This window comes from Coturnix japonica, chromosome 10, assembly GCF_054131305.1.
Source record: "Coturnix japonica strain WE chromosome 10, WE-NBRP24, whole genome shotgun sequence".
NCBI classification, from domain to species: Eukaryota; Metazoa; Chordata; class Aves; order Galliformes; family Phasianidae; genus Coturnix; species Coturnix japonica.
The window spans coordinates 1,615,292-1,637,744 of NC_140672.1; the positions used below are offsets into that span (position 1 = coordinate 1,615,292).

Sequence of the window (22,453 nt, forward strand, 5' to 3'; positions counted from 1 at the left end):
TTCCTGCACAACCGAGGCAAGTCTGCACATCCTAAGGGGGCTTTTTTGATGCACTCTCACAAATTATGTTCTCCCAGTGTCCTGGGTTCTGTTCTGTTTAATACATTATTTGATGGCTTTTAAAATTATACTCAAGTCACGATTTTGAGACTTTTCCCCATTGGAAAAAAGACATGAGTTCAACTGAATCTTCATATTATGCCTTCTGTGTGATGAGAGAAAAGCAGAGCTGCAGAGGTGGGATCAGGAAAACCAGGGCTCAGATGGCATTGAACTTGTCAAGGGATGTGAAAAATAAAAAGAAGCAGATCTTTAGATATGTTGTTCAGAAGAGACAGGCAAGGGATAGTGTAGCCCCTCTACAAATGAGGAGGGAGAACTGACTTGTTGCCTGACCCACCTGGTGGCCTTCTATGGAGCAATGGTGTTGATGGACAAAGGGAAGGCAACTGATGTCATCTACCTGGACTTATACAAGGCCTTTGACATTGTCCATACTGCATTCTTATCTCTAAATAGCAGCAATATGGATTTGAAGGCTAAACTGTTAGGTGGATAAAGAGTTGGTTGGATGGTCACAGCCAGAGGGTTGTGGTCAATGGACCTATGTCCAAATGGAGGGGGTGGCAAGTGGTGTCCCCCATGGGGTTCATCTTGGGACCGGTACTATTGCAGTCTCATGTTTCAGTGTGTAATAATACACTAATTGGAACCTATGTGCATTAGTTTAAGTGGCATAGGAAGAAGCTGGACCTTGCTGCTCATGTTCTGTGCTCTCTGTTTGAAATTTTGACCTTAACTGGAGGCAGTATTGGAGCAGCACTGCCCCTTGTTGGGTGCATCATCTGTCACAGGGGCTAGAAGGCCCCTCGAAAGACATTTCCCAGTGACAAGCAATTGGATAAGTCCAGTGTCTGTTTTATCTCAGGGAAAATGAAGGGCAAAGCTGGAAAAGGAAAATAAACCCTCAGGAAGTCTATTAGGAGCTTTGTTTGAATACTGCAGCCACATGGTTGCTTTTGTTTGGAGGTGCTAAAATTTTGGGGTAAAGGCAGCCAAGCTTTGGTTTTTATTTCATTTTACATTTTGCTGAGCAAAAAGGCTGCTGTATCTTTGACTTAAAGTAACCTCTGACTTCTATGAAACATAAAGCATCTCATAGGTTAACTCCTTCCAAAATTCCAGCAAAAGAGCATCTGAGAAAGGAGTGGAGGTGAAGATCTGTTATCCTCCAGTCAGCTCCAATCACTGGATTAATCCTTTCAGATCCATGGAAGAAATGAGTTCCAGCCATTTTGTCTTAGTTTTGGCATAGCTACAACTCAACTCTATAATGTCCATCTGTCCTTTTGTTTGATTAGGGTGTTTGATTTGTTTTTATTTTTTTATTTCCTGTGTTAAATGTTGGTGAAACAGTGGTAAATAATAGCTATATTCAACTACAAACTGCGTTTCACTTAATGATTCTGTTACTGAAAGCTCGATTCCTGCATTTGCATTTGGCTACAATGCACAGCAGTGCTTATTATTGTTCCTTATAAAACACAGTATGACAGTATTTTAGCAATAAGTTGAAATTAAAAGAATTCATAAATATGCTTGTTTTTATGCAGATGGACTTCTTTCTGTTATGGTTATGCAGGGGGTAACACCACGTTATTTTAGCAGTGATGGAAGTTTTCTTCATGTCAAATCTCATTGGGAAATACTACAAGATCAGATTTAGATGCCAAAAACTGAAACCTTTAGGGATTACAGTTTAGCAACTTGGCTTTGGTGCTGCTTCTGCTTTTTAAAAGGGTCAAGAAAAACACAGACCAGTGGAGGCTGATGATGCATTTTAATGAAAGAAAATATGGTCCACAAAGAGCAGAAGAGAAGGCAGATACATGATTGACACTGTGATCGAGATAAGATCATCAAGGAAAAAAGGCTTCTTCATGGGTACACAGATCTGTTTATTTTCTTCCTCAAAATTTCATCAGGAGAAGTTTATAAATTGCAGTAAATGAACTTCATATTGTTGAACATATTTGTGATGCATGAGGCATCATCCTCTGAGAAGTTTGATCCTATAAGAAAAGAGAAAATCTGATTAAATTTGAATTAAGGAAACAGAAGAACAACGTAGGTGACACTTTTCTATAATTACGTTTCACCACCAGAAATGATGAACTCAGCAAAATCCCAATTTAAAAATTGAGTTGCATCTTTCTAGATGTATGCTACAAGCAACTGCGAGTGCAATCGCCTTAGGCAGAAGTCTTATTAATGCTCATTTTGGCATGCAAAATGCTGGTTACCATTATACTCACCAGGAGATGGGTAAGCAAAGTAAGTGGGAACTCCTTTGCACAGCCTTTGAATGCGTGGTCCATATGGGTACAGGTTTAGGAGTCTGTCATTTGAGATCACGTAACGATGCTCTATGGGTGGAAGGAACCCAGAGGAACTAGCTCCCTAGTATCAAAGACATAAAGCCAGAATACAGCATTTAGGACAATAAAATAAAATTGGAAGCCCAAATCCATGTTTTCATAATACAGGAGCTTTCAACTTCAATTTATTTAACTTGGTGCAGCTTTTGAGGTATTTAGAGCAACTCAGCCCTACTGAGAAGCTTCACTTTAGGAAACTCTTCTCATTTATACTGATATGGAATAATAAAGTCAGAGAGCCATGAAGGCTGGAGAAGTCTGCAAAGGTCATCTTGTCCAACCATCCACCCAACCCTGCCATGGAATCATAGAATCATTATGGTAGGAAAAGACCTCTAAGATCATCAAATCCAATTGTCCACCCATCCCCATGGTGCCTAAAAAACCATTCCCCAGAAGTGATCATTCCCAGTTGGTTAACTTTCTCAGCACTTTCATTCACCAGCATACCTCAAATCCATTAAATCCTGTGCCAGCTTTGCTTATGATGCAGGTGTTTTTTCCCAGTACCTTGGTTGCCATGAAGCCCTATTTAAAAACAAACAAACAAACAAAAAAACCAACAAAGTTAAAACCAACAGAAAGACTATTAAAAAACAACAAGCAAACAAAAACCCACACAATCAAAGGTTTTATATAGTACGGTTAATCATAGGGAAGGAAAATGTTCATCAATTATATTGCCTAGGTAAATGATGGTGGTTAATGATGGTCTCTGACAAAAGGTAAAATAAATTGCCTTAATTGGTAATGTCACGTGTATGTGGTGTTATATTATTTAGGCCACGTGAAATTCAGAACATCACAAATTATAGAATGGTTAAATGAGATTTGGTTGGTTTTCCCCAACAGATTGTCTTGGACTGCTTGTTCTTACATCAACCATCTCACAGCTTAATCAAGAAGAGACCAACCAAGTAACACCAGTGTCTACCCTTTATCAGCTTGCACTGTGACCTTTCGCAGTAGAAGCCAAAAAGTTACTTGAGCCACGGGGGCAGCCACTTACAGTCCTGGCATCCCAGACGGTTTTCCAGTTACCAGTGTGCACAGGTGGCCTGATGGCAAACCCATGGGTACCGACTAAACGATAGCGTGGATGACGGGGTCGATTTTCATGGTGGACTCTAGTGAGGAATAAATAGTGTGGATGTTCGCCAGCGGGTGGATGGCGTGGACTTTCATCACGGAGTGGTGGGTGTGGAACTTCAAAATGGGGTGGATTTTCAGCATGGATTGAAATGTGTGGACTTTCGCCAAGGGGTGGATGGCGTGGACCTTCTTCATGGGGTGGAAGGCGTGGACCTTCTTCATGGGGTGGAAGGTGTGGACGTTCACCGCTGGCCCTCCCGTGGTTCTGGTTGTTGAAAAAAGATTAAAGATATCAAGGATTTAGGTTTGGAGATTCCCAGAGGTGTTTCACATTCTTGTTCTGGTAACCATACTTTGGAAAATAATTACTCCTAAAGGCCAGAATAAAAAGGAGATAAATTCCAGCCTCAGCTCTGCAAAGGCCTTGGCACTTCTGCACCAGTCTTTACATTCAGACTTTAGCAAGTCCTGTTTTCTATGTACATCTAATGGCATCCACTCTCTGAAGACAGGCAGGCTTTAACATTACTGTTCCAACCCTTCCTCCCTGTCCCCCTTTATAGAGGATCACACAGGGTGGAAAAGTTGGGAAGAAAACATTTAAACACTGGGTGATTTCCTTTATAGTTAAAAGCTAAACTTGATATTCAAAGCTCAACTTGGAAGAAACAAAAAAGAAGTAGGAAAAAGAAAATAGTTCCTTATTGCCCTTCCTTTCCATGAGAGGAATTTGCAATAATTTACCATATTTCACTGTATTTTCCAATCAAATCCTTCATGCTACTGTAGTATGTTCCTAAATACGGAACAGTATTTATGCTAATCTGAAAGTCAGAATTTGTTGATGATTTCATATCTAGCAACTGACATTTTCTCCTGATCCATCTACCACTTTGATATTTTCTCCAGTGTAATAAAAGGCACTTTTGTGCTAAGTGTCAGATTTCAGAACATACCTTCATTTTCAGGAGTATATTTTTCAGTTGCCACAGCTAAAACCCATCAGCTCTTATGGAAGCAGTGCATCAGGGCGCTATACTTACCTCCTCGGCAAGGGCTGGAGCCAGGAGAACTCCAAGGAGACCAAACAATATCTGAAATGAACAATACTTTAACATATGCCCAACTTGCATCAAGTTATTTGCTGCCTTAAAACAAGCTTTACTTCTTGCTTAACTTCATGCTCAGCATTTTCCTGGAGTTTATCTGATGAGTACATAAATATGCAGATAAATCAGATAATCGGTTCGTATATTGCTCTTAACTTTACAATTATATTTTGTTCAGGTTAAAAAGTTCATTTAACACAGTGGATTTTTTAAAATATATCCAGCCTCGGCTCCGTACACTCTTGGAAAAAGCTGTGAAGTATTTCTTCTTAAGAGTGAGCTTTTTGCTGAGCTTTCTGATTTTCAGAGCAAGCATCCTTGTGTACCCATTGCAAAGGGTTGGAATATGAGTGTGCAGCACAGCTGTGTCCTTGGAACACAGCAGAAATGGGACTTGAAAGTCCTCATAACAGTTCTCATCCATCCAAATACAAAGCTGAGGAGGGTAGGCAGTTTATTTCTGTACAAAAAGTAAATACCTCGGTAACAATAACCATTGTGGACAATTGTTGTCTTGCAGATGAGCCCTCAAATACTGAACCCATCACAAATCTCATAGATTTCAAAAGAGAATTTTTAACAGTAAGATCCAAGTGTAACTCAGAGTTTTTAACATTTTGGAAGCTATTCTGCAGCAGTTTCAGATCGCTGTGAATAGCACTGCCCTTTGCACTCTCATACATGCACTTGAGTCCCTGCAGCTCACAGTTCTTCTCTTATGCTCTCGACAGACAGCTGTAAATTAACTTCATATAACTCAGTAAGATCACTGACTTGCATCTAAGAGTTACAAATGAGACAATATTGCCCTTCCTAGATTTTACGTGTGCATCTCACCCTTGAAACAGAGCACTTGTTTGGCTAAGCTTATGGAATGAGGTCACTGCCAAAAACAAAATTTCACCCATGAAGTCACAACCCATTTGGCCTTTTTGCTCTGTAAACCCGACATAATTCAGTGATAGTTCTATAGGTGCCAAGAAAGACTCAAAATAATTTAAAAACTCTCAAACAGAAGCAGTTTTATGAGAAAGTGATATATGTACTCACAGGGAACTTCATTTTGATGGTAGATGAGGCAGGTTCTGCTGGTAATTGATGTGTACTCTTACTTCTTATAGAGTAATATCCCAAAGTAAAATGGGTTTACCTTCTTGGCAGGTGTCCTCTGTTCACAGAATCATGACGAGTTTCCTGTGGAAGCAGTCTGATAAGAGTAGGCTTTTGATACAAACCTAATCAAATTCACTACATATAGAAAGATTAAAGAATTCTTGTAATGGTAAGATGAAAGAATCCAACTGTTGCTTCTAAAAGGAGGGAAAAATAATAAATCAGAACCAGAAAATGGATACCTAACAAAATTTGTAGTTGTACTTTGTGTGCTGAAGAACTCAGCCTAATTTTTTTATTCTTAGCTCATAACATATTAAAAATAGCAATATTACCATCTCTGTTGTTAAAAGTTGTTAATTGGTAACCGCGGGAATGATGAGGTTGAATCTATATAATAGAAATTATTGAGTCCTTTTCTTGCCTTCTGTCCTGAACTCTTTAGCGCTGTTTTGTCCCCGAGGATCTGCTTTCTATCCTTGAGATCTGGCCTCTGCGTCTTCACCTCTGCACAAAAGTATTAATTAATTACTAATTACAAAAATACTGATCACAGAATAAAAGTCTATTCAAGAATGGGACCATCAGCTTGAAATTATAATATATGAGTAAGGTGGGAGCAATAACAACAGGCATTTTATACCAATTCCTATGTAGAAAGTTGATTTGGAATGGACCTTTGAAGATCATCTATAAGGTCATCATACCTACATGTCCCCAGATGATCTGGATTTGTTTCTTAGCTCTGCTCGTTAAAGAAGAAGCAGTTTAAAAGGTGCTCATTTAACTACTTGAAAAGCACTTCTTTAACAGCAGCTCTATCAGTACATCAGTTCTGCACCTTGCAGTAGTTAGCATGGGTTGGCACGCTGTTTCCTTTGCACTTCTGGAATGGCATGATGGGAATTCTGATATGAGCTAATGTCTCTGAACTAAATTATCCAATGCTGTCTGTTGCTGACTAATTGCAATTGAAAAGGTTGGGGAATCTGACTTTAATTAAGATGAGGCCTAATTCTCATTTATACCAGTGTATCCATTTGCTTAGTAATGGATGTCTTCTTGAACTGCTGCACTGTGGGTGAAAGAACTGCTTTTTCCTCAGTTTTTCACCCATTTTGCAATTTGCATGAGGTGTACAGTGCACTGAATGAAAGTAACACATTACTAAGCACAAGGATTTCCTTCTTCCAGTTGATCTGATTTGTGGATGCTGAACAGAGACCTGCATGTTCTTAGCCTCAAAGATCCAAAATATACAGGAGTTTATTCTGAATGTCACAAAATCCTCTCATAGGAAATTTAATTCTTCACTTGTTCCCAAGAAATGCTTTGAGAAGCTGAACTCTGTAATGCTTGTCCCCATGGTGTCATTACTAATGAGTTGGAACACTGTTTGGTCCATTCGTTCTAATAGCCATCGCCAGTTTGGCCATTATGATGATGCATCACACTTGGAAGCCTGAATCTCCAAATCTTCCATCAGCTTTTGATTACTGAAGCACTTTGCATGGCTAACACACCATTAGAGCATTTGAAATTAATAATCGCTGATGGAACTAATTACAGTATTAGAAGCCAGGAATAAGGGCAGGGAGAGGATGCATTTACAGTATGAGATCTTGTTCTTTTTCCAACACAAGCTTTCTGTATCTCTCTGTCTGATTTTAAAGCTCTGATCAAAGCAATCTTTGCTTCTGTACTAAGTTCTCGTACTACTGTGCAGCAAACTCCCATGGCTGAAGACTGTTTAACCTTAGACTTACACTTTCATGTGAAGGGTTTTCTTTCATACCTTATTGTATAAAATAATAAAAACTACAGAAATTATTGGTGGATTTACTTGTTTTTTTAACTACTGAATGTGACAAATTCTGCTTGTCCCATCCACAGACAACATGGATTTTTCTAGACTATGTCACCCCATTTTGATCCCATGTCTGGCGTGCCCAGCTGTATGCAAACATAAGCATAGAGAATTTTGTTGCTCTTTGAGGCGTTGCTTCATTCTTTACTTTCCTCCCACTACCTACTCACTCCCTGATAAAGCAAATATTTATCAAAAGAACATGAAAAAAAGCATTAGTCACCAAGAAAGATTGTTTTGATAGTATTATTTCCACATTAACTTGATTAAATCTCTCTCCCTTGTATGTTGAAATTCCTGTTTGATTATCAGACATGAACCGAAGTTATACAAGTATTCTTTTCATATGATAGTCAAGGTTTGTTTGTTGAAACGATTTTTACTGGATGGTGGTGTCAAATAATGTGTCAGATTCTTCTTGTAGCTTTCATGACACAGACTTGGAGTGATTCTGTAACTTAATAATATTTTACTGAATTAAATTAGAATGTGTTTTAAAATACTTGGCCTTATGAAGTGAGCTGAGAAATTAGTTTCTTACAATAATATACATTTCTGTGCTGTAGGATTACATTCCTTTTTCTGAATAAGTTTCTCTGTGCTGAAAGAACCAATCTGACTGCAAGAGTAACAGCTGACTGCATAGAATCATTAAGAATCATAGAATCATTAGGGTCGGAAAAACTTCTAAGATCATCTACTCCAACCATTCTACGATTCTATGATAATTTCAGATATTTTACTGGGATTTCAAGTTACAGACATGAGCCAGCTAGAAGTATGTTCTCCCTTGCAATGAGGTTAATTAGTCAAATGGTTTTTTAGAAAGAAACCTTTTATTTTTGGCCTCATCTGGATGGATCAGCAGAATTCACCTCTTTCAACATATGTTGGAAATCTTGAGAACAAGGCCACTGTTGTACGTCTCCTTCACTAAATACTGCTGATTAACCCATACTCACGTGTGGCTTAAGAGACCAGAAGCTCATGCTTCAATGCCATGGTAGTTTCTCAAAAGAAACTAACATATAAAGACATAATGAATGCTGGAAATTTTATTTAACATTGGCTGTAAAACTTTTAAAGCTTTTCATTTGGGCTTGTTCATGAATCCTGCTGTGAAAGGTTGTAATCTTGCAAGCAAATAACCATTTGAAAAGAAGGGGCAGGACCAGCTTTCAACAGGAGGGCAACTTCAATCTAATCTAATTGAAACTAATCTAACCATGCTTGTCACAATTTCATGCGTGTTTGTATTTATGTTCTGATATATTGCTTAGCAGCACAGCTTTGTTATGCTGGAGATAACATTGTCCATGTAGGGTTGTGTGGTGTAAGGCAAATGCATGCAATTTACTTTTATATTGAGTCTTGTTTGTAGGCCTGGATGACCTCTTTCACCTTTTCTTCAGTTGATTAATGACTGTTCAATATCTTCACTAATGACATGGATGATGGTACAGTTCTAGGCCTCACAGTACAAGAGAGACCTGGATGTACTGAAGATATTCCAGTGTAGGGCCACAAAGATGCTGAAGGGCATGGAGCATCTCTCATATGAAATAGCTGGCAGTGTTTAGCCTAGAAATTAGAAGGCTTAATGGACAGTTCAACAAAGTATATAAATACTTAAATGGAGGATGCAAAGAAGGCAGAATGAGGCTCCTTCCCGTTGTGCTAAGTGCCCAGACAAGAGACAAATAGCACAACCTGGAAAACAAAAGGTCTCATCTAAGCATTAGAAAGCACCTCTGTGCTCTGTGGGTTGCAGTGAGCTGGCACAGGCTGCCCAGAGATGTGCTGGAGTCTCCTTGTTGGAAATCTTTAAAGCCAAATGGATGTGATCCTGGGCACCAGCTCTGGTGACCCTGCTGGAGCAGGTGGATGAAAGCAGATGGCCTGCAAAGATCCCTTCCAGTCTCAACCATTCTCTGGTTCTGTAACTAAGATGGCAGCAATTTGCTGGCTCTTGAGCTGGATTCTCATTTTGTGAGAAAGGAATAGGACTTAGTTATGACATTTAAGTTACAAGTGATTGGTCAAGGTATGCGCAATGAATGATGTGGAGTTATAGGACAAGAAGTAATGGACTTCTTGTCCATTAAGTAATAGCCTGAGAGAGGTTCAGGTTGAATATTGGGAAAATTTCCTCTCAGAAAGAGTGGTTGGGCCCTGGAACAGATTACCCAAGAAGGTGATGGAGTCACCATTCCTGGAGATCTTTAAGAAAAGGTTATATGTGTTACTGAGTGACATAGTGTAGAGCGGTCACAAGCATGGGTTGATAGCTGGACTGGATGATCTTCCAACCTTAATGATTCCATAATTCTATGAGATGAGGAGCTCAGGCAAGATCATAATCACAGGAGAATACTCATGGAGATGTCCCATGGTCATTGACTTTTGACTTGAGATGCAGCTGTAACTTTAAAGGAGGAATCTCCATCCTGCTTCTCTTGTGGTCATATGTGAACCACTCTGAAATTTCATGTTACTCCTTGTTGTATTGAGGAGAAAATCAGTAAACCAAATTGTGCCTGTGAAGCACAATTGTTACTCCTGACCATGTCACTAATTTCATTGCATTTGGTACATACAGTGGTGTCTGATCAAAAATGAGCAATGTTTTTTGTTAGAAAATATCATGCATATACTAGATGGAAGAAATGGCTGAAAAGTTGGTCTGTTCAGTAGCTGACACGTAAGCGTGAGTGGTGGTGGAATTTTTTTCCCTGGATTTCTCTGAAGTCTATCAGGCTTTTAGGAGTTGTTTTTCAGAAGACAAAATGCATATTGTATGAATGAATAGCAGAGTTGTTCTTGATGTCCTTTTGTTCTAGACAATATCCTGTTAAATATTAAAAAAAAATGGAGTAGAAGGAGTGGAAATTCCACTGAAGTTTAAACCAGTAAACAATATCTATTTGGGGAGTGATTAATTACACAAAAGCTGATGTATTGACTGCTTTTAACATATCGAGATCTGGTTATCTATGCCAGCCCAAAATTTCAGATATGAGATACCCTGGCATGTAAATATGGACTTGTTGTGGTCAATGAACAGTTCTGTCAAGTGTTTCCCACACCTACTGGATGATATAAAAGTTGAAGGTCTCTGGAGTTTTCTTGAGTTCCTACCCTCCACAGCCTCTTGTTGCAAGAAAAATGAAGGCAATTGTAAGTATATACATTTTTTTCCCCCCAATTTATATTAAAAATTGCTCGTTTTAAAATTAAAATGTAGAGAAGAAGATGTCCTGAGCAGTGGTGAAGTAGTGGGACTAATAGCGTCTATGTACTTGGGTTTTTTGGGGGGTTCTTCATTGGGAAAGCTCCCTGAAGTCAGTGAGAACATTATTTCAGTAGATGATGTAGAACCTGATCACAGTTCATAAGGGGGATCTAATTATGCTTAAATAATTCTAATTGTGGAGACAAATTAAGAAGTAACCTATCATATAAATTTGAAGGATGCAAATAATGCCACAGTTGTTCTGCATTTTTACTATTAGAAGCAGAAGAAAGCTAATATCAGTAATATTACAATGCAGAACGTGATTGCTTTAAACTAACACACACTTGTGGATTGGGTAGCATTTCAAAGTGCCAGTATAGCTGCTGACTTCAGTTTATGAGCTGAATTTTTTGTCTCACCTTGTCCATTGGTATGGCACTACCTGGTGTTTCTATTGGGTGAAATGCTCATTCCTCTTATTACAGGCTGCAATTCTTCTTTTGCTGGGAGTCACCTGGACTCAAACTTCTGCCTTGGAGGTAAGTAAACTGGCAAGCCTATTGGTGCATGTACTTTAAAATGCATTAGACTGATGGGAAGGGAGGAATGTAATAGGAAGAACAGAAGAAACTAAAACGATGCTTATTGCCGAGCACAGAATAGGTAGCTTTAACCAAAGATGTCAAAAAGTCAAAGAGGCAGCTCTGCACAGCTGTATAATAGCAAGAAATACAGGCAACATAGGTCCCCTTGGCTCAGCCTAAAGTTGGAAGACTCTTGCAGCCTTCTCTGCTGCCATGTACAGTAAGTGGGATGCCCCACATAATTCTCCTTGGGCTGTGGTGTGGGTTTGTCCCCTCCCCTCTCACTATGACTCAACCTCTATCACAATTAGTCCCCACCTTGAATGCCTCCTGAGATTCCTAGAGAGTTGTTAAAGGATTTCAAGTTTATATGAAGTAGTCATGTCTGTTGGCATGTATTCTTGGTTTATATTGTGCCTTTAATAGTGCAAACCAAATGAACAATGGTTTTATGCTTTCTACCCAAGAGTTATCTCCTGCCGGCACCTAACAATGAGTATGTCACCGGCTCTATGACCATTGACAACAAGAAGAACTATGCTGATGTCCATGTCCGATCTGGCATGTACTCCTCTGACACCATTTTTGACTACCAGCACGTAAGTAAATCTAAGAATCTGCCTAGAATCTAACAGTCACTATGAAGATGTTTGTAAATTCAGATAAATTACATTGGTGTATTTTCATTATGAATTGCCCTGAAATACAGTTTCTTTGAAGACTTCTCTTCTGCAATTTCTTTGTCACACGTATGATGGTGTATTTATATGAGACTTGTGATGACATGGTGGTCATTTGTGAAAGTGAGAAGAATGTCACTGACCTCAGTGCAAGAGAGTCAAGAAATGGCTGCCATCACTTTTGTATTGGAAGTGGGGCAGAAATCCATGGGAAAAGAGCACTCAAAGCTTACAGACAGACATTAAAGTCTCTCTAATGCAAATGAGAAGTCATTCTACAATAGCCATTGTAACCTCCATATGTTTCTTCTAGATGGCCCTAAAGAGGAGGGTGAATCAACACACATTAGTGGTAACTGTTTTTAGTGAATTCCTTTTGATTTTATTTCATTTCTTATCACAGGGATATATTGCAACAAGGCTGTTTGCACGACATGCTTGCTTCATCATGAAGATCGATGAAGCTTCCATCCCTGAGCTGCAAGAGATTGGACGTCAGGCTTTTGAGAGACAGGTGATTTTGTAGAGAAATTCATTCTATATGCCAAAAAAAGTCTACTGTGTGCAAGCTACAGGGCACTAAGAAGAGCTGTTGTTCTTAGGAGTGTCTTCTAGTGGTTAGCAATGGTGGAACAGATCTGACAAAACAGAACTTCAAGGAAACATCATACAGAATATGTACCTCAGCCACATGAAACCGAATTTACATTAGTAATGACGTATTCTTTTCTCTTTAGACTATGAAGAAAATCTATTCTCCAAGAGTTATGTGGGTGCAGTTTCAGTCTGGAGATGCCATGTTTGGGAGCCTCAGAGAGTGGATTCGCTATGGTAGACCCATTGAGCAGCTCTGCAAGGGTCTGCCTCTCTACAAGCTTACAAAGAGTGCACGTAAGTAGGAAAAAGGAAACACTGTCCTTTAAAACTAAATCCATCTGGCAGCTTTGAGAGGCAGGGATGTATTGTCCCATTTTAAAGAGGAGGAGTAAACTGCCTGGCAAAATTGGGAGAATAAGGCTCCAGAATGCTTGGGAAAATCTAGTAAAGCATGTTTTCCCATCTGGTACTGCTGTTCCAAAGTGGTTTGTCTAGTGTCACAGAGGACTCAGTTGTATCTAATGGTATGGTGGTGCCACAGTTCTACCTGTTGCATACTGTGACTGGAAATGAGGAGCCCAAAGGTGATTTAAAGCCATACAAATGTTTCCCTTCTCTGTGTTACACCATACAGATTTTCTATGGTGTCCACTGAGACCAGCAGGACACTTGAACAAGGCCGTGATTGGGGATTGTATTTATGTATTTAATGGACTTTTCCTTAGTGGGCACAGTAATCTTGTCACTGAAAATATCTTTGTTTCCTTCTTTTTGTTTTAGCACTCACTAATAACAACAGCTGTGCCAGAGCAGGAATTCCATCCATTTTGGGCATTAATATCTGTGAAAGACTCAGAGAGAACAACTGATCTGGACAGCCCTTCTACATGGAAATGGCTCATTTCTCTATGTGCTTCTCCAATGGTACACATGTTCTTAAACTGGAAGAAAACAAAATCAATTTACCTGTCCTAAGCTTTGAAAGCAACAAACATATGCTCTACAAATAAAGATACTTTAGTAATTGAAATGCTTTGTCTCCTTTCCTTATTCAAAAGTGGAACAGAAGTAAACTATGACTTACTAGAGGTTTTCCTCCAGAAAAGTTGTGTTGTGCATTTGTACACACCTAGTCTGTGACATGACATAGGCAATGGTTCGTGCTAATGGAGAAAAAGAATGGGTTTTCTATTGAAGAACTTTCCATTGGCACCAGCACCCATAGTCTTCAGGGGCTGACTCACATGTGTTTGCTAGTGGGAAGGAGAGAGGGACTGAGGAAACAAATGGATAGAAAAAGGGAGGGAGTAAATATATGTTATCAATTGTCAATGGAATGCTTCATAATATTTTTAATTGGATTTGATTTAAACGTTATTGCTAGAGAAGCATCTGAAACAAAGCCCAAGGGAGGTGTTCCAGCACTGTGGAGAAGTGGTACTGAGGGACATGGTTCCATGGTTCTGTGATATCTCTGGAGCTGATTAAAATACAAGACAAGGCAACACTGGTGATGCCTGTGTGCTTTTCCTGTGAATCTCAGCAAATGGTTGAGATTACATGTGTGCTTGGTGTGTATTTTGGGGTGAAAGGCTGAATATCTGTAGTTTATTGAAGCCCTGTAGCCAAATGGCAAGGTATCCCTTTGGAGTTGAACTGTTGCCTTGATATTACTGATGAGAAAGTGAAAGACAACCTATCCTGTGCAATTTAGACCTTGAATGCAATCCTACTGGCACCACTAAAATATCATCAATTTCCAAGATCATACGAGAAATGGCTGCAGAGCAAAGGAAACTCATTCAGAGTTTGGTAATTGTAACCGCTGGACAAATAGAAATGTACACCCACTACTGAAGGAAAAAAAGGACCTATGTATGAGAATAAAACGTTGATACTATATCTTTTTGATACTGTAGTTGGCCAGTGCTGTTTCCTGCTGGCTGTGCCACCATTTGCCATATGTTCTGTGTACCCATTTTATACTATAATCAGTCTGTTTTCACAGCTTTACAAGGTGATGGATGTTACTGCCAGAGTACAGCAAAAGACAAAGTGAGTAAAAAGCACCAACAAGAGGTGAAGTGTCACTGGAGATATATATGGTCCATTGGTTGCTTTAAGGTGCTGTAGTTTGAAGCTGTCTTCAATCTTTAAACAGGCAGAGAAGTTCTGAAGTGAATGTGTAATGTGATGGAAAATTAAAACTTCCACTTAAATTAAGCATATATTCTACGTATTATGCAGCATCTGCTATCACACAGCTTGTTAGATATGGGTCATTTACTGGTAAGAATCCTTTAATATTGTGAATTCTGAGACCTCCATCTGGAATGGATGGAAAATTCCCACTGCTTTCCATGAAAGGAACTCACAGAGCACAGAACCCATTGAAGTTCCTAAGTGGAGAACAGCCAGCAACCACTCTCAGAAACAATGGGAGAGAATTACGTTCACAGTCAATAAAGGAGAGTGCTACTGCCAAAGGTTAATGGGCAGAGTTGATTGTGCACGAGGCTGATTAGCCTTAAGCATAAGATAAATAACTGGAAAACAATGCTGAGATTTGGCATATCTGCATGAGGGCATGTGAAGGGCTCTGGTGATCCCACCAGGACTAGAACCCATGATCTACCATGAAAATGAGGAAGGGAGACAGTGTACAAGCTTAGATGCTAATGAGATTTTGGTAGGAGACTAGAAAAGAAGAGTATGGTGGAAGGAACCTAAAGAAGACTACTGTGATTCTTACCATCTTAAAAGTTATCAAATCTATTCAAGAGCTTTCCATCCAAGTAATATGCATTCTGGAGATCTGGCTAGCTTTACATATAGTCCCTTTCTATATAAGGTGTAGAATACACGTAGAAGTAAATGCATTGGGAGTATGCCTGGGTGAGTGTGAGTCTGCACACGCACGCACATTGTCAGCATTCATGTGTTAAAACAGCATTTATCCTAGGCTGAAATATAATAATGATCCTGATTATTCACGTCCAGCTTTTTAAAAGCCAAAAAAAGTTTTCAAAAGCATGCCTGGAATCCAAGCAATGGTATCATCGGATGCACACTGACAGGCAGCTAAAATACGTGAAGCATTTGGGGATGGCAGAATTAGCACACATTCCAGTCACATCCCCACGTCTGCTGCAATTAACCTTTCTTGATCCTTTATATCAGTGGGCAGGAAGCATCTCTGGTTCCTCACTGCCAAGGACACCAGTTTATCTGGTCACCTGCGCTGCACATTGTGGCCTTTTTAACACTGAACTCAATAGAGAACTTCCACATTGTAAGTAGTGCACAAGACTACTTCCCAAGGTCAATCTGTGGCCATTTTAAAATCAGAGATTAACCCAGAAACTCCTACTCGTGTGAGCAATGAGTCCCTTTCAGCTTGGGACAGTCTATGATTCTATATATGAGAAAATACCTTCCATTTTGCATCAAGGAACAAAGTGGAATAGCAACACCAGCAAATTTTGCTTTATAGAACTGAATTCTCTTGAAGTCATACAGGCTGAAGAATTAAGCCCATTACTTGAAACAAGAATTTTGCTGTCTGGGCCAGCAAGCCAAGGATATGCATCTGATTGCCCTCATTTTCCTGAGTCTTCCTACCCTTTTAGTACTAACAATGCATGGTAGTGGGGAAAAAAAGCCCTCCACAAAGCAACACAGCAAGATCCATATGCTAAAATAAAAGAGGAGTTGTCACACTAAAGATAATGCATATGCACAGCATCAAGGTGCCTGATTTTACATACTCAGATCTTAAATTATTGGCCAAAGTGGAGGTGAGCTTGGTTTTGCAAGGTTTTGCATTTCATTTAAGGAAATATCTTGGCTAGTGGGCCATAGCAGATACTCCAAGGCATGTAGCCCAATCCTGATGGTCCACACTTGCTTTCTTCTTGAGATAACAGCTGAATGTGATTTTGGTTGGCCACTAGATGGCAAATTGTTACAGCAATCTTAATTGTTATGCTTTTTTTGTTTGTATTTCAGTGGAAGTCCAGGGTTGTTATTGAGACCCTGATCTGACTGGGCTATTGAAAACAATAATGAGTTGGAAATCACAGCACAGAAATAAAATAAAAATGAATTCCTATCTCATAATATTAGTTATTAATTCTTTTTAATATCTGTATGCATATTCCTTTTTTTAATAAAGCACTACAGCTGCAGGAGGTTCATTAATCAGATTTCAAATCGTTATAGAAACACAAGTAGTAAAGGTTGACACCATTTAAATTGAATCCTTCCTGTTTCAGAAAAGGAAGGCAGCAACAAATGAAAGATTAATCACACCAACAGCATCCTGACCGTGACCACAGGTAAGGAGGGAAGCCCCAGAACTCCCACATCCTCTATATTCCCCTTGCTTGTTGGATAGAAGCCATTGCTTGTTGGATAGAGAAGCAGGTGTATCATACAAATACACTGACCTAATGGTGGTAGCCACCAACCTTTGCATCCCACGCATAGGAAGAAGGGGCTGTTTTCACATAAGGACACTCCCTGATTGAGAAATTTGCCCCGAGAGCTCCGGGAGGTGTCTGATAGTGTCACATTAAGTGGTATCCCTGGGTGCAATGCACTGAGAGCTGAGCCAGAGCACTCTGCCACTCATTCCTGATAAGCAGAGCCCTTTAACACCAGGGACTGCGAGGGGCTTGTTCCATGCTCTCAATGAGATAAGCTGCCATCCGCGCTTCACAAGACACTCCTATCTGCCAAGGCACTCTGAGAAAAACTGGGAGATGTGCAGTCCAAGCTGCAATCTTAAATGTGAGGGAGGAAACACCAGAAACATGGTAGAAAAGACAAAATCTGGTATTCAATTGAATGAGAAATACAAGTGAGAGAGTTGGCTTTGTAAGAGCCATTTCATGCTGAGATATCAGCCAACAGCATGAAAATATTCCAGCTCTGCCTCGTAGTCAGGTTGTTAATTTAATCATTTTCGAGCTATTAATCAAAGTTGTCACCAAAACAGAGTTTTGTCCTGGAGTTTTGCTTCTGTCAGTGTCACTGAGGGTTGCCCAAAGTTTAACAGCCACGTGAATCCAAAACTCCACCAAATAACTGGATGAAGGAATTTCAACAATGTGAAATTAAAACTTTCTCTTGACCCTTTTCTATTAAGCTGCACTGTTAAGTGTGATAAGAAAGCAGCAGAGGCAAAAGTCCTGCTATTCAATAATAATTCAATTAACATGCCTGTTAATTAGCATTACAATATACTTTCATTGTGAAGATCTCAGATAGAAAACAAATCCATTAATTTCTTGAGATGCCTCCCATCTCTTAAGGAATATAAGCCAATGTTGAGCATAGTGCTGCTGGAAATAGTCAAATTCATGTAACTTTGATCACTCATGTTAATATGTTTTGAGAAAAGATTAAAATAAAATACTGAAATGTGCAGAACCAGAATTAAACACGAAGAATTCCCAAGTTACACTGGGAAATTAATGCTTTTCCAGACATAAGGAGCTTGGACAACAAGGCCATGTGCTCGCAGTGAATGTGACTGACAGGACACTGACAAGAAAGCAATGTCCAGCTATTTTCAGTCATCTTTCTGTTTCAGTGGCTGAGGCTTTGTGCTGAAGAATCTCTGCTTATCACTGTTTATCGTCCCACCGCATGGCCAATGACCCATGGCTGAGAGCAGGTTGCAGTAGTGCACAGGGATGGACTCCTCCTCTCCTCTCCTCTCCTCTCCTCTCCTCTCCTCTCCTCTCCTCTCCTCTCCTCTCCTCTCCTCTCCTCTCCTCTCCTCTCCTCTCCTCTCCTCTCCTCTCCTCTCCTCTCCTCTCCTCTCCTCTCCTCTCCTCTCCTCTCCTCTCCTCTCCTCTCCTCTCCTCTCCTCTCCTCTCTTTTCTTCTCTTCTATTTTCTTTCTATTCTTATTCCTATTCTTCTCTTCTTCTTCCCTTCCCTTCTCTTCCCTTTTGCCCTCCCTCTTTCCTTCCCTTTTCCCTTCCCTTTTCTAACATTCCAGTTTTAACGTATTGCCACACTTTTCTCTCCCCACTCTTTCCTTAAGTTCTATCTTTTCAACTTCCAGTGCCATCTGAAATCAGAACAAAGCACTGCTGGGAACTGCCCATTTATGGAGAGGAAATCCAGAGCAGCCATGAACCGAGGCATACAGCAATGACTTGGGCAGATGCAGGAATGGAAACTAATTTTAGTTATTCCATTGCAAGCTCATCACACTGTCAGTGTCACACTCTTCTTTATCTCCCATATCACGTCCAACAGTTGCCTCATGCCACAGCTATCTCCTGACAGAAACCATTGTGGGGCATATTTGTAACAATTTCGTGGCTGTATTTTGGAAAATTTCAGATCACATGTTGGGATGATTGCTAGAGCTCATTAGTTTGCATCACTCTCCTACTTCCCCCAAATGGCATTCTTGTCTAATGGTGTCTTGATTAGAGAGAGGCTCTGAATCTCAAACCCAGCCTTTATACAGGTTTTGGAAGAGGCTGAAGATTTGCCGCATAGGAATTCTGACCATTCTGAACAAGATATCTCACTGTTGGCTCAGTATGAATGCTGAGATTTGATCAAAAGTGCTGTGACAGAGATATGTTATACCTCTTAACATGGTGCAGTGGAAAAATACACGTTTTTTTTTTTAGGTCTGTCTCTGTTTTTAAGGGCTGAAAAACGTCACCAAAGACACTCTTGATTTTCCATTAAAACATACCTTTTTCTCCTTTTTACTAATGATGAATTACTTGTGGACAAAAGCAGTCATGGCTGAGAATGAGAACTCTCTGTGTCATATAGAAGACATTCTCAGGCTTGACACTTATTTTCTCAAAGATTTCAGCAAATAAACAAAGGTTACCTTGTGCTATAGTGCAGATCTCTTGCAGGAACGGTAGAGAGCCCAGTGTTTGTTCTGTTTCTTTGTCTTTAAAAAATGGGTTTTAAAGTCTTATTAGAATTTAAAGTAAGCATTACTGAACCCAAATCCACCTGACTGAGTTTACTCATGGAGAAATCACACATGGGTAATTAACTGGAAAGCTTTCTGTTTGTTCTCTGGGAAACCATTTCCATCACAAAAGCCCATGTGAGCAAATGTTAATCACTCTCTCCTGGAAAAAATCCCACATCCCAATGCTATCTGCCTGCATTGGTTGGAGCAGGTGTGCTTCCATATTGAAAATCAGCTGAAGGAATGGCAAAGATGCTCTGAAAGCACTTCACATTCTTTCTCCTCACTTCCTCTTTCCCAGAGGAGCATCACACCCTTTCACTCATGGTAGACTGTCGACCTTGGCACTTCGTAGAGCCCTGCTTCAATTTCTGGCCTTTCAGCACCAACCTTGCTTCACACATTCCTGCTCAAACCCGTGCTCTTCTGCTGCCTCTTGACAGAAGAAGCCGTGGAAGCATTGGCTCGGAGGAAGTTGCATGGTACCCAAGATTAGAGGCTATTTTGGAGCCCTGCAATCTTCAGGACTGACCCTTTCGACAGCTGAACTGTTCCCAAGAGTTGCTGCATAGCCTTGGCCATGTCAGCCGCACTTGTGGTCCTGCCCAAACTGCTCAGACCACTCTCTGTGCTCAGGGCTGATGTTCCCCTTCGGTTCTCACCATGGCATAGGAATGAACTGTGTCTAATCCTCCACCAGAATCCAGTTCCAACAGGAAGAGCAATACATGAGTAAAACCTGAAAGGAGGTTGTAGTAAGATGGGTGTAGACTTCTTTTCCCAAGTTTCTAGCAATCAGAAAAGAAGTAATGGCCTTAAGCTGCAGCAGGGAAGATTCAGGTTGGGTATTAGACTAAACTTCTTTGCCCAAAGAGCAATGATGCATTGGCACAGGCTGCCCAGGAAGATGATAGAATCACTGTCCCTGGAGATGTTATATTGCAGAACTGTGGAGATGTGGCACTGAGTGACATGGTTAGTGGGCACAGTAGGGATCTGTTGGGGTTGGACTTCAAGATCTTAGTGTTTTTTTCTAACCTTAATAATTCTATGACTCCAAATGGTGCCCTACATGTGCAGAGTGCTGTTCTTGATGCTGTAGGGATCATTGCTGAGGCTTATGTTTTCATTAGCTGCATTTTCCCATGTGCAAGTGCAAGTTCAGTGGGGAAATGAACATAAATTTCCTAGGAATAAGGACCAAGAAACCTTTCAATAACGCTGTCTGCCTGATGAGCCATTTACTCTTAATAATATAGGATCATCACAGATTCACAGAAAATGTCTGGACTTATCAGGGATTAGAGAGGTCAGCAGCCCAACCTCTGCTCCAAGGCAGCATCAGCATTGCTTATGTCACTGCTGGAGCAGTTAAAGTAATGCTGGTTGGTTTTGTCACCCACTAAACCAAAGATACACCACAGTTTTAAACTGTAGGAAAATGGAGTAAACCTTGAAAAACCGTTCTGGCTCTGGAACTGTTCATCAGGATTAACAGAAGAGAGAGGAGAAGTTGACTCCATGAGTAATTAATGGTTTAGTAGACATGGTGGTGATGGGTTGGTGGATGTGGTAATGATGGGTTGATGATTAAACTAGATGATCTTACGGATCTTTTCCAACCTTAATGTTTCTGTGATTCTAATGGCCAGGTACAATCCTGAACCTCACCAGTGTGAGAGAGCTAAAAAACATCAGTGGTACAAATAAACAAAAACTGCTTTTAAATGCAAAGCTTTCAGCCCTAAACTTCTTAAGAATCAAGCCATGCAACGCTATAGATCCCAGTGCCTACAGGCTCTGAAAGGCATATCTCTGCATGCTTTTGCCTTTGCATTCAAGCTGTTATTCATGCTTGTCTCAGGAGAAAAAACAGATATGAACAAGCATTACGGATAAGGCTCTAAGTGCTGAGAAGATGCAGCACCTGTTCCCTTTCAAAAAGCAGTAGCTCTTACAGCATGTTTACACTCTTCATGGAAAAAATAAATGCATTTATGTACAGAAGCCACTTCTGAAAATAATATTTAAACATACAAAAGACCTCTTGAAACCATTTCTATAGGTATTACAGCAAATTTACTACCTGATCGTTTGCTGATGAGAAGTCAGCTGGAAGATCTTCCTTTACAGGAGCCAGTAATTGTGCTGCAGAAAAGAGTGAGGACTGTGCACCCTTACTCTTTTCTCACAGTTTTCATAGTTAATTTCCCTTCCCGTGACCATAGGACCTTGGCTCAGCATAGTCAGGTGATGAATCACAAGCAAGAAGATTGTGTTTTTCTTATTAGGTTAACACAAGTGACCTCAGCTCCAGAATTTCCCTAAATTTTTTTCTGAACTTAGCTCCAGAAAACCACGATGTTCAGAGATGAGTCTTTGATAAGGAGAATTTATAGATAAGCTTGTACAGATAACCATGAAATCCACACTGACATAAAAATCTATTTTCCCAAGCTCAAATATCTCCTTCCAGTGTAGTGCAGTAGTAATCTTGATAAATTTTTCTGCTTTTCTTATAAAATTCCCATATTTATAAGGGGAAAAGTTGAATGAAACAATGTTAAAAGCCATGTTGATGCCTGTGACGTCAATAGCATGTGCGATTTTCACAGAGATACTGATTGAGCATCAATCTAATTATGTCAACTGGAGCTGTGGCTGCTTGTGAGAGTGATAGGTCTTGAAGAAGAAAGATGTGATGGATATTGAAGAAGACATCAAGTATCTGTAAAGGAAAAAGTTGCAGAGATGAGGCAACAGATCACTGGATTT

General features: G+C 40.0%; 2 protein-coding genes across 5 annotated transcripts; one reads left to right on the forward strand and one right to left on the reverse strand.

Moving 5' to 3' along the window:
- Window positions 1–1,821: 1,821 nt before the first annotated feature.
- On the reverse strand, window positions 1,822–21,938 carry LOC107323578 (uncharacterized). 4 transcript variants are annotated; one of them, XM_085510133.1, is made up of 8 exons: window positions 21,765–21,938; window positions 6,177–6,259; window positions 5,690–5,833; window positions 4,574–4,624; window positions 3,448–3,795; window positions 2,889–2,966; window positions 2,316–2,460; window positions 1,822–2,072 (listed from the first exon to the last, which is right to left on the reverse strand). In XM_085510133.1, exons 3-8 carry the CDS (start codon window positions 5,699–5,701, stop codon window positions 1,993–1,995), a joined length of 714 nt encoding a protein of 237 aa, XP_085366259.1. In that variant the 5' UTR covers window positions 5,702–5,833; window positions 6,177–6,259; window positions 21,765–21,938; the 3' UTR covers window positions 1,822–1,992. The 4 variants fall into 4 exon arrangements, with proteins under 4 accessions (XP_085366259.1, XP_015738323.1, XP_085366260.1 ...); XM_015882837.2 differs by having other exon boundaries at window positions 6,088–6,259; window positions 21,765–21,919; XM_085510134.1 differs by lacking the exon at window positions 21,765–21,938 and adding an exon at window positions 19,586–19,681.
- On the forward strand, window positions 11,294–13,742 carry GKN2 (gastrokine 2). The gene is made up of 5 exons (XM_015882847.3): window positions 11,294–11,393; window positions 11,906–12,037; window positions 12,522–12,632; window positions 12,856–13,009; window positions 13,496–13,742. The coding sequence occupies exons 2-5, from the start codon at window positions 11,951–11,953 to the stop codon at window positions 13,582–13,584; spliced, it is 441 nt and encodes a 146-aa protein (XP_015738333.2). The 5' UTR covers window positions 11,294–11,393; window positions 11,906–11,950; the 3' UTR covers window positions 13,585–13,742.
- Window positions 21,939–22,453: the final 515 nt, after the last annotated feature.

Excerpts from the sequence above, each read along its gene's own strand:
- LOC107323578 (XM_085510133.1), bottom strand. Across the intron at positions 2,967-3,447 it reads CCGTCTGGGATGCCAGGACT|GGCTTCATGGCAACCAAGGT; the intron begins GTAAGTGGCTGC and ends GTTTTTAAATAG. Across the intron at positions 2,461-2,888 it reads CAGGATTTAATGGATTTGAG|GGAGCTAGTTCCTCTGGGTT; the intron begins GTATGCTGGTGA and ends CTTTGATACTAG.
- GKN2 (XM_015882847.3), top strand. The coding sequence starts at position 11,951 with ATGACCATTGACAACAAGAAGAACTATGCTGATGTCCATGTCCGATCT. Across the intron at positions 12,038-12,521 it reads CCATTTTTGACTACCAGCAC|GGATATATTGCAACAAGGCT; the intron begins GTAAGTAAATCT and ends TTCTTATCACAG. Across the intron at positions 13,010-13,495 it reads CAAGCTTACAAAGAGTGCAC|CACTCACTAATAACAACAGC; the intron begins GTAAGTAGGAAA and ends TTTTTGTTTTAG.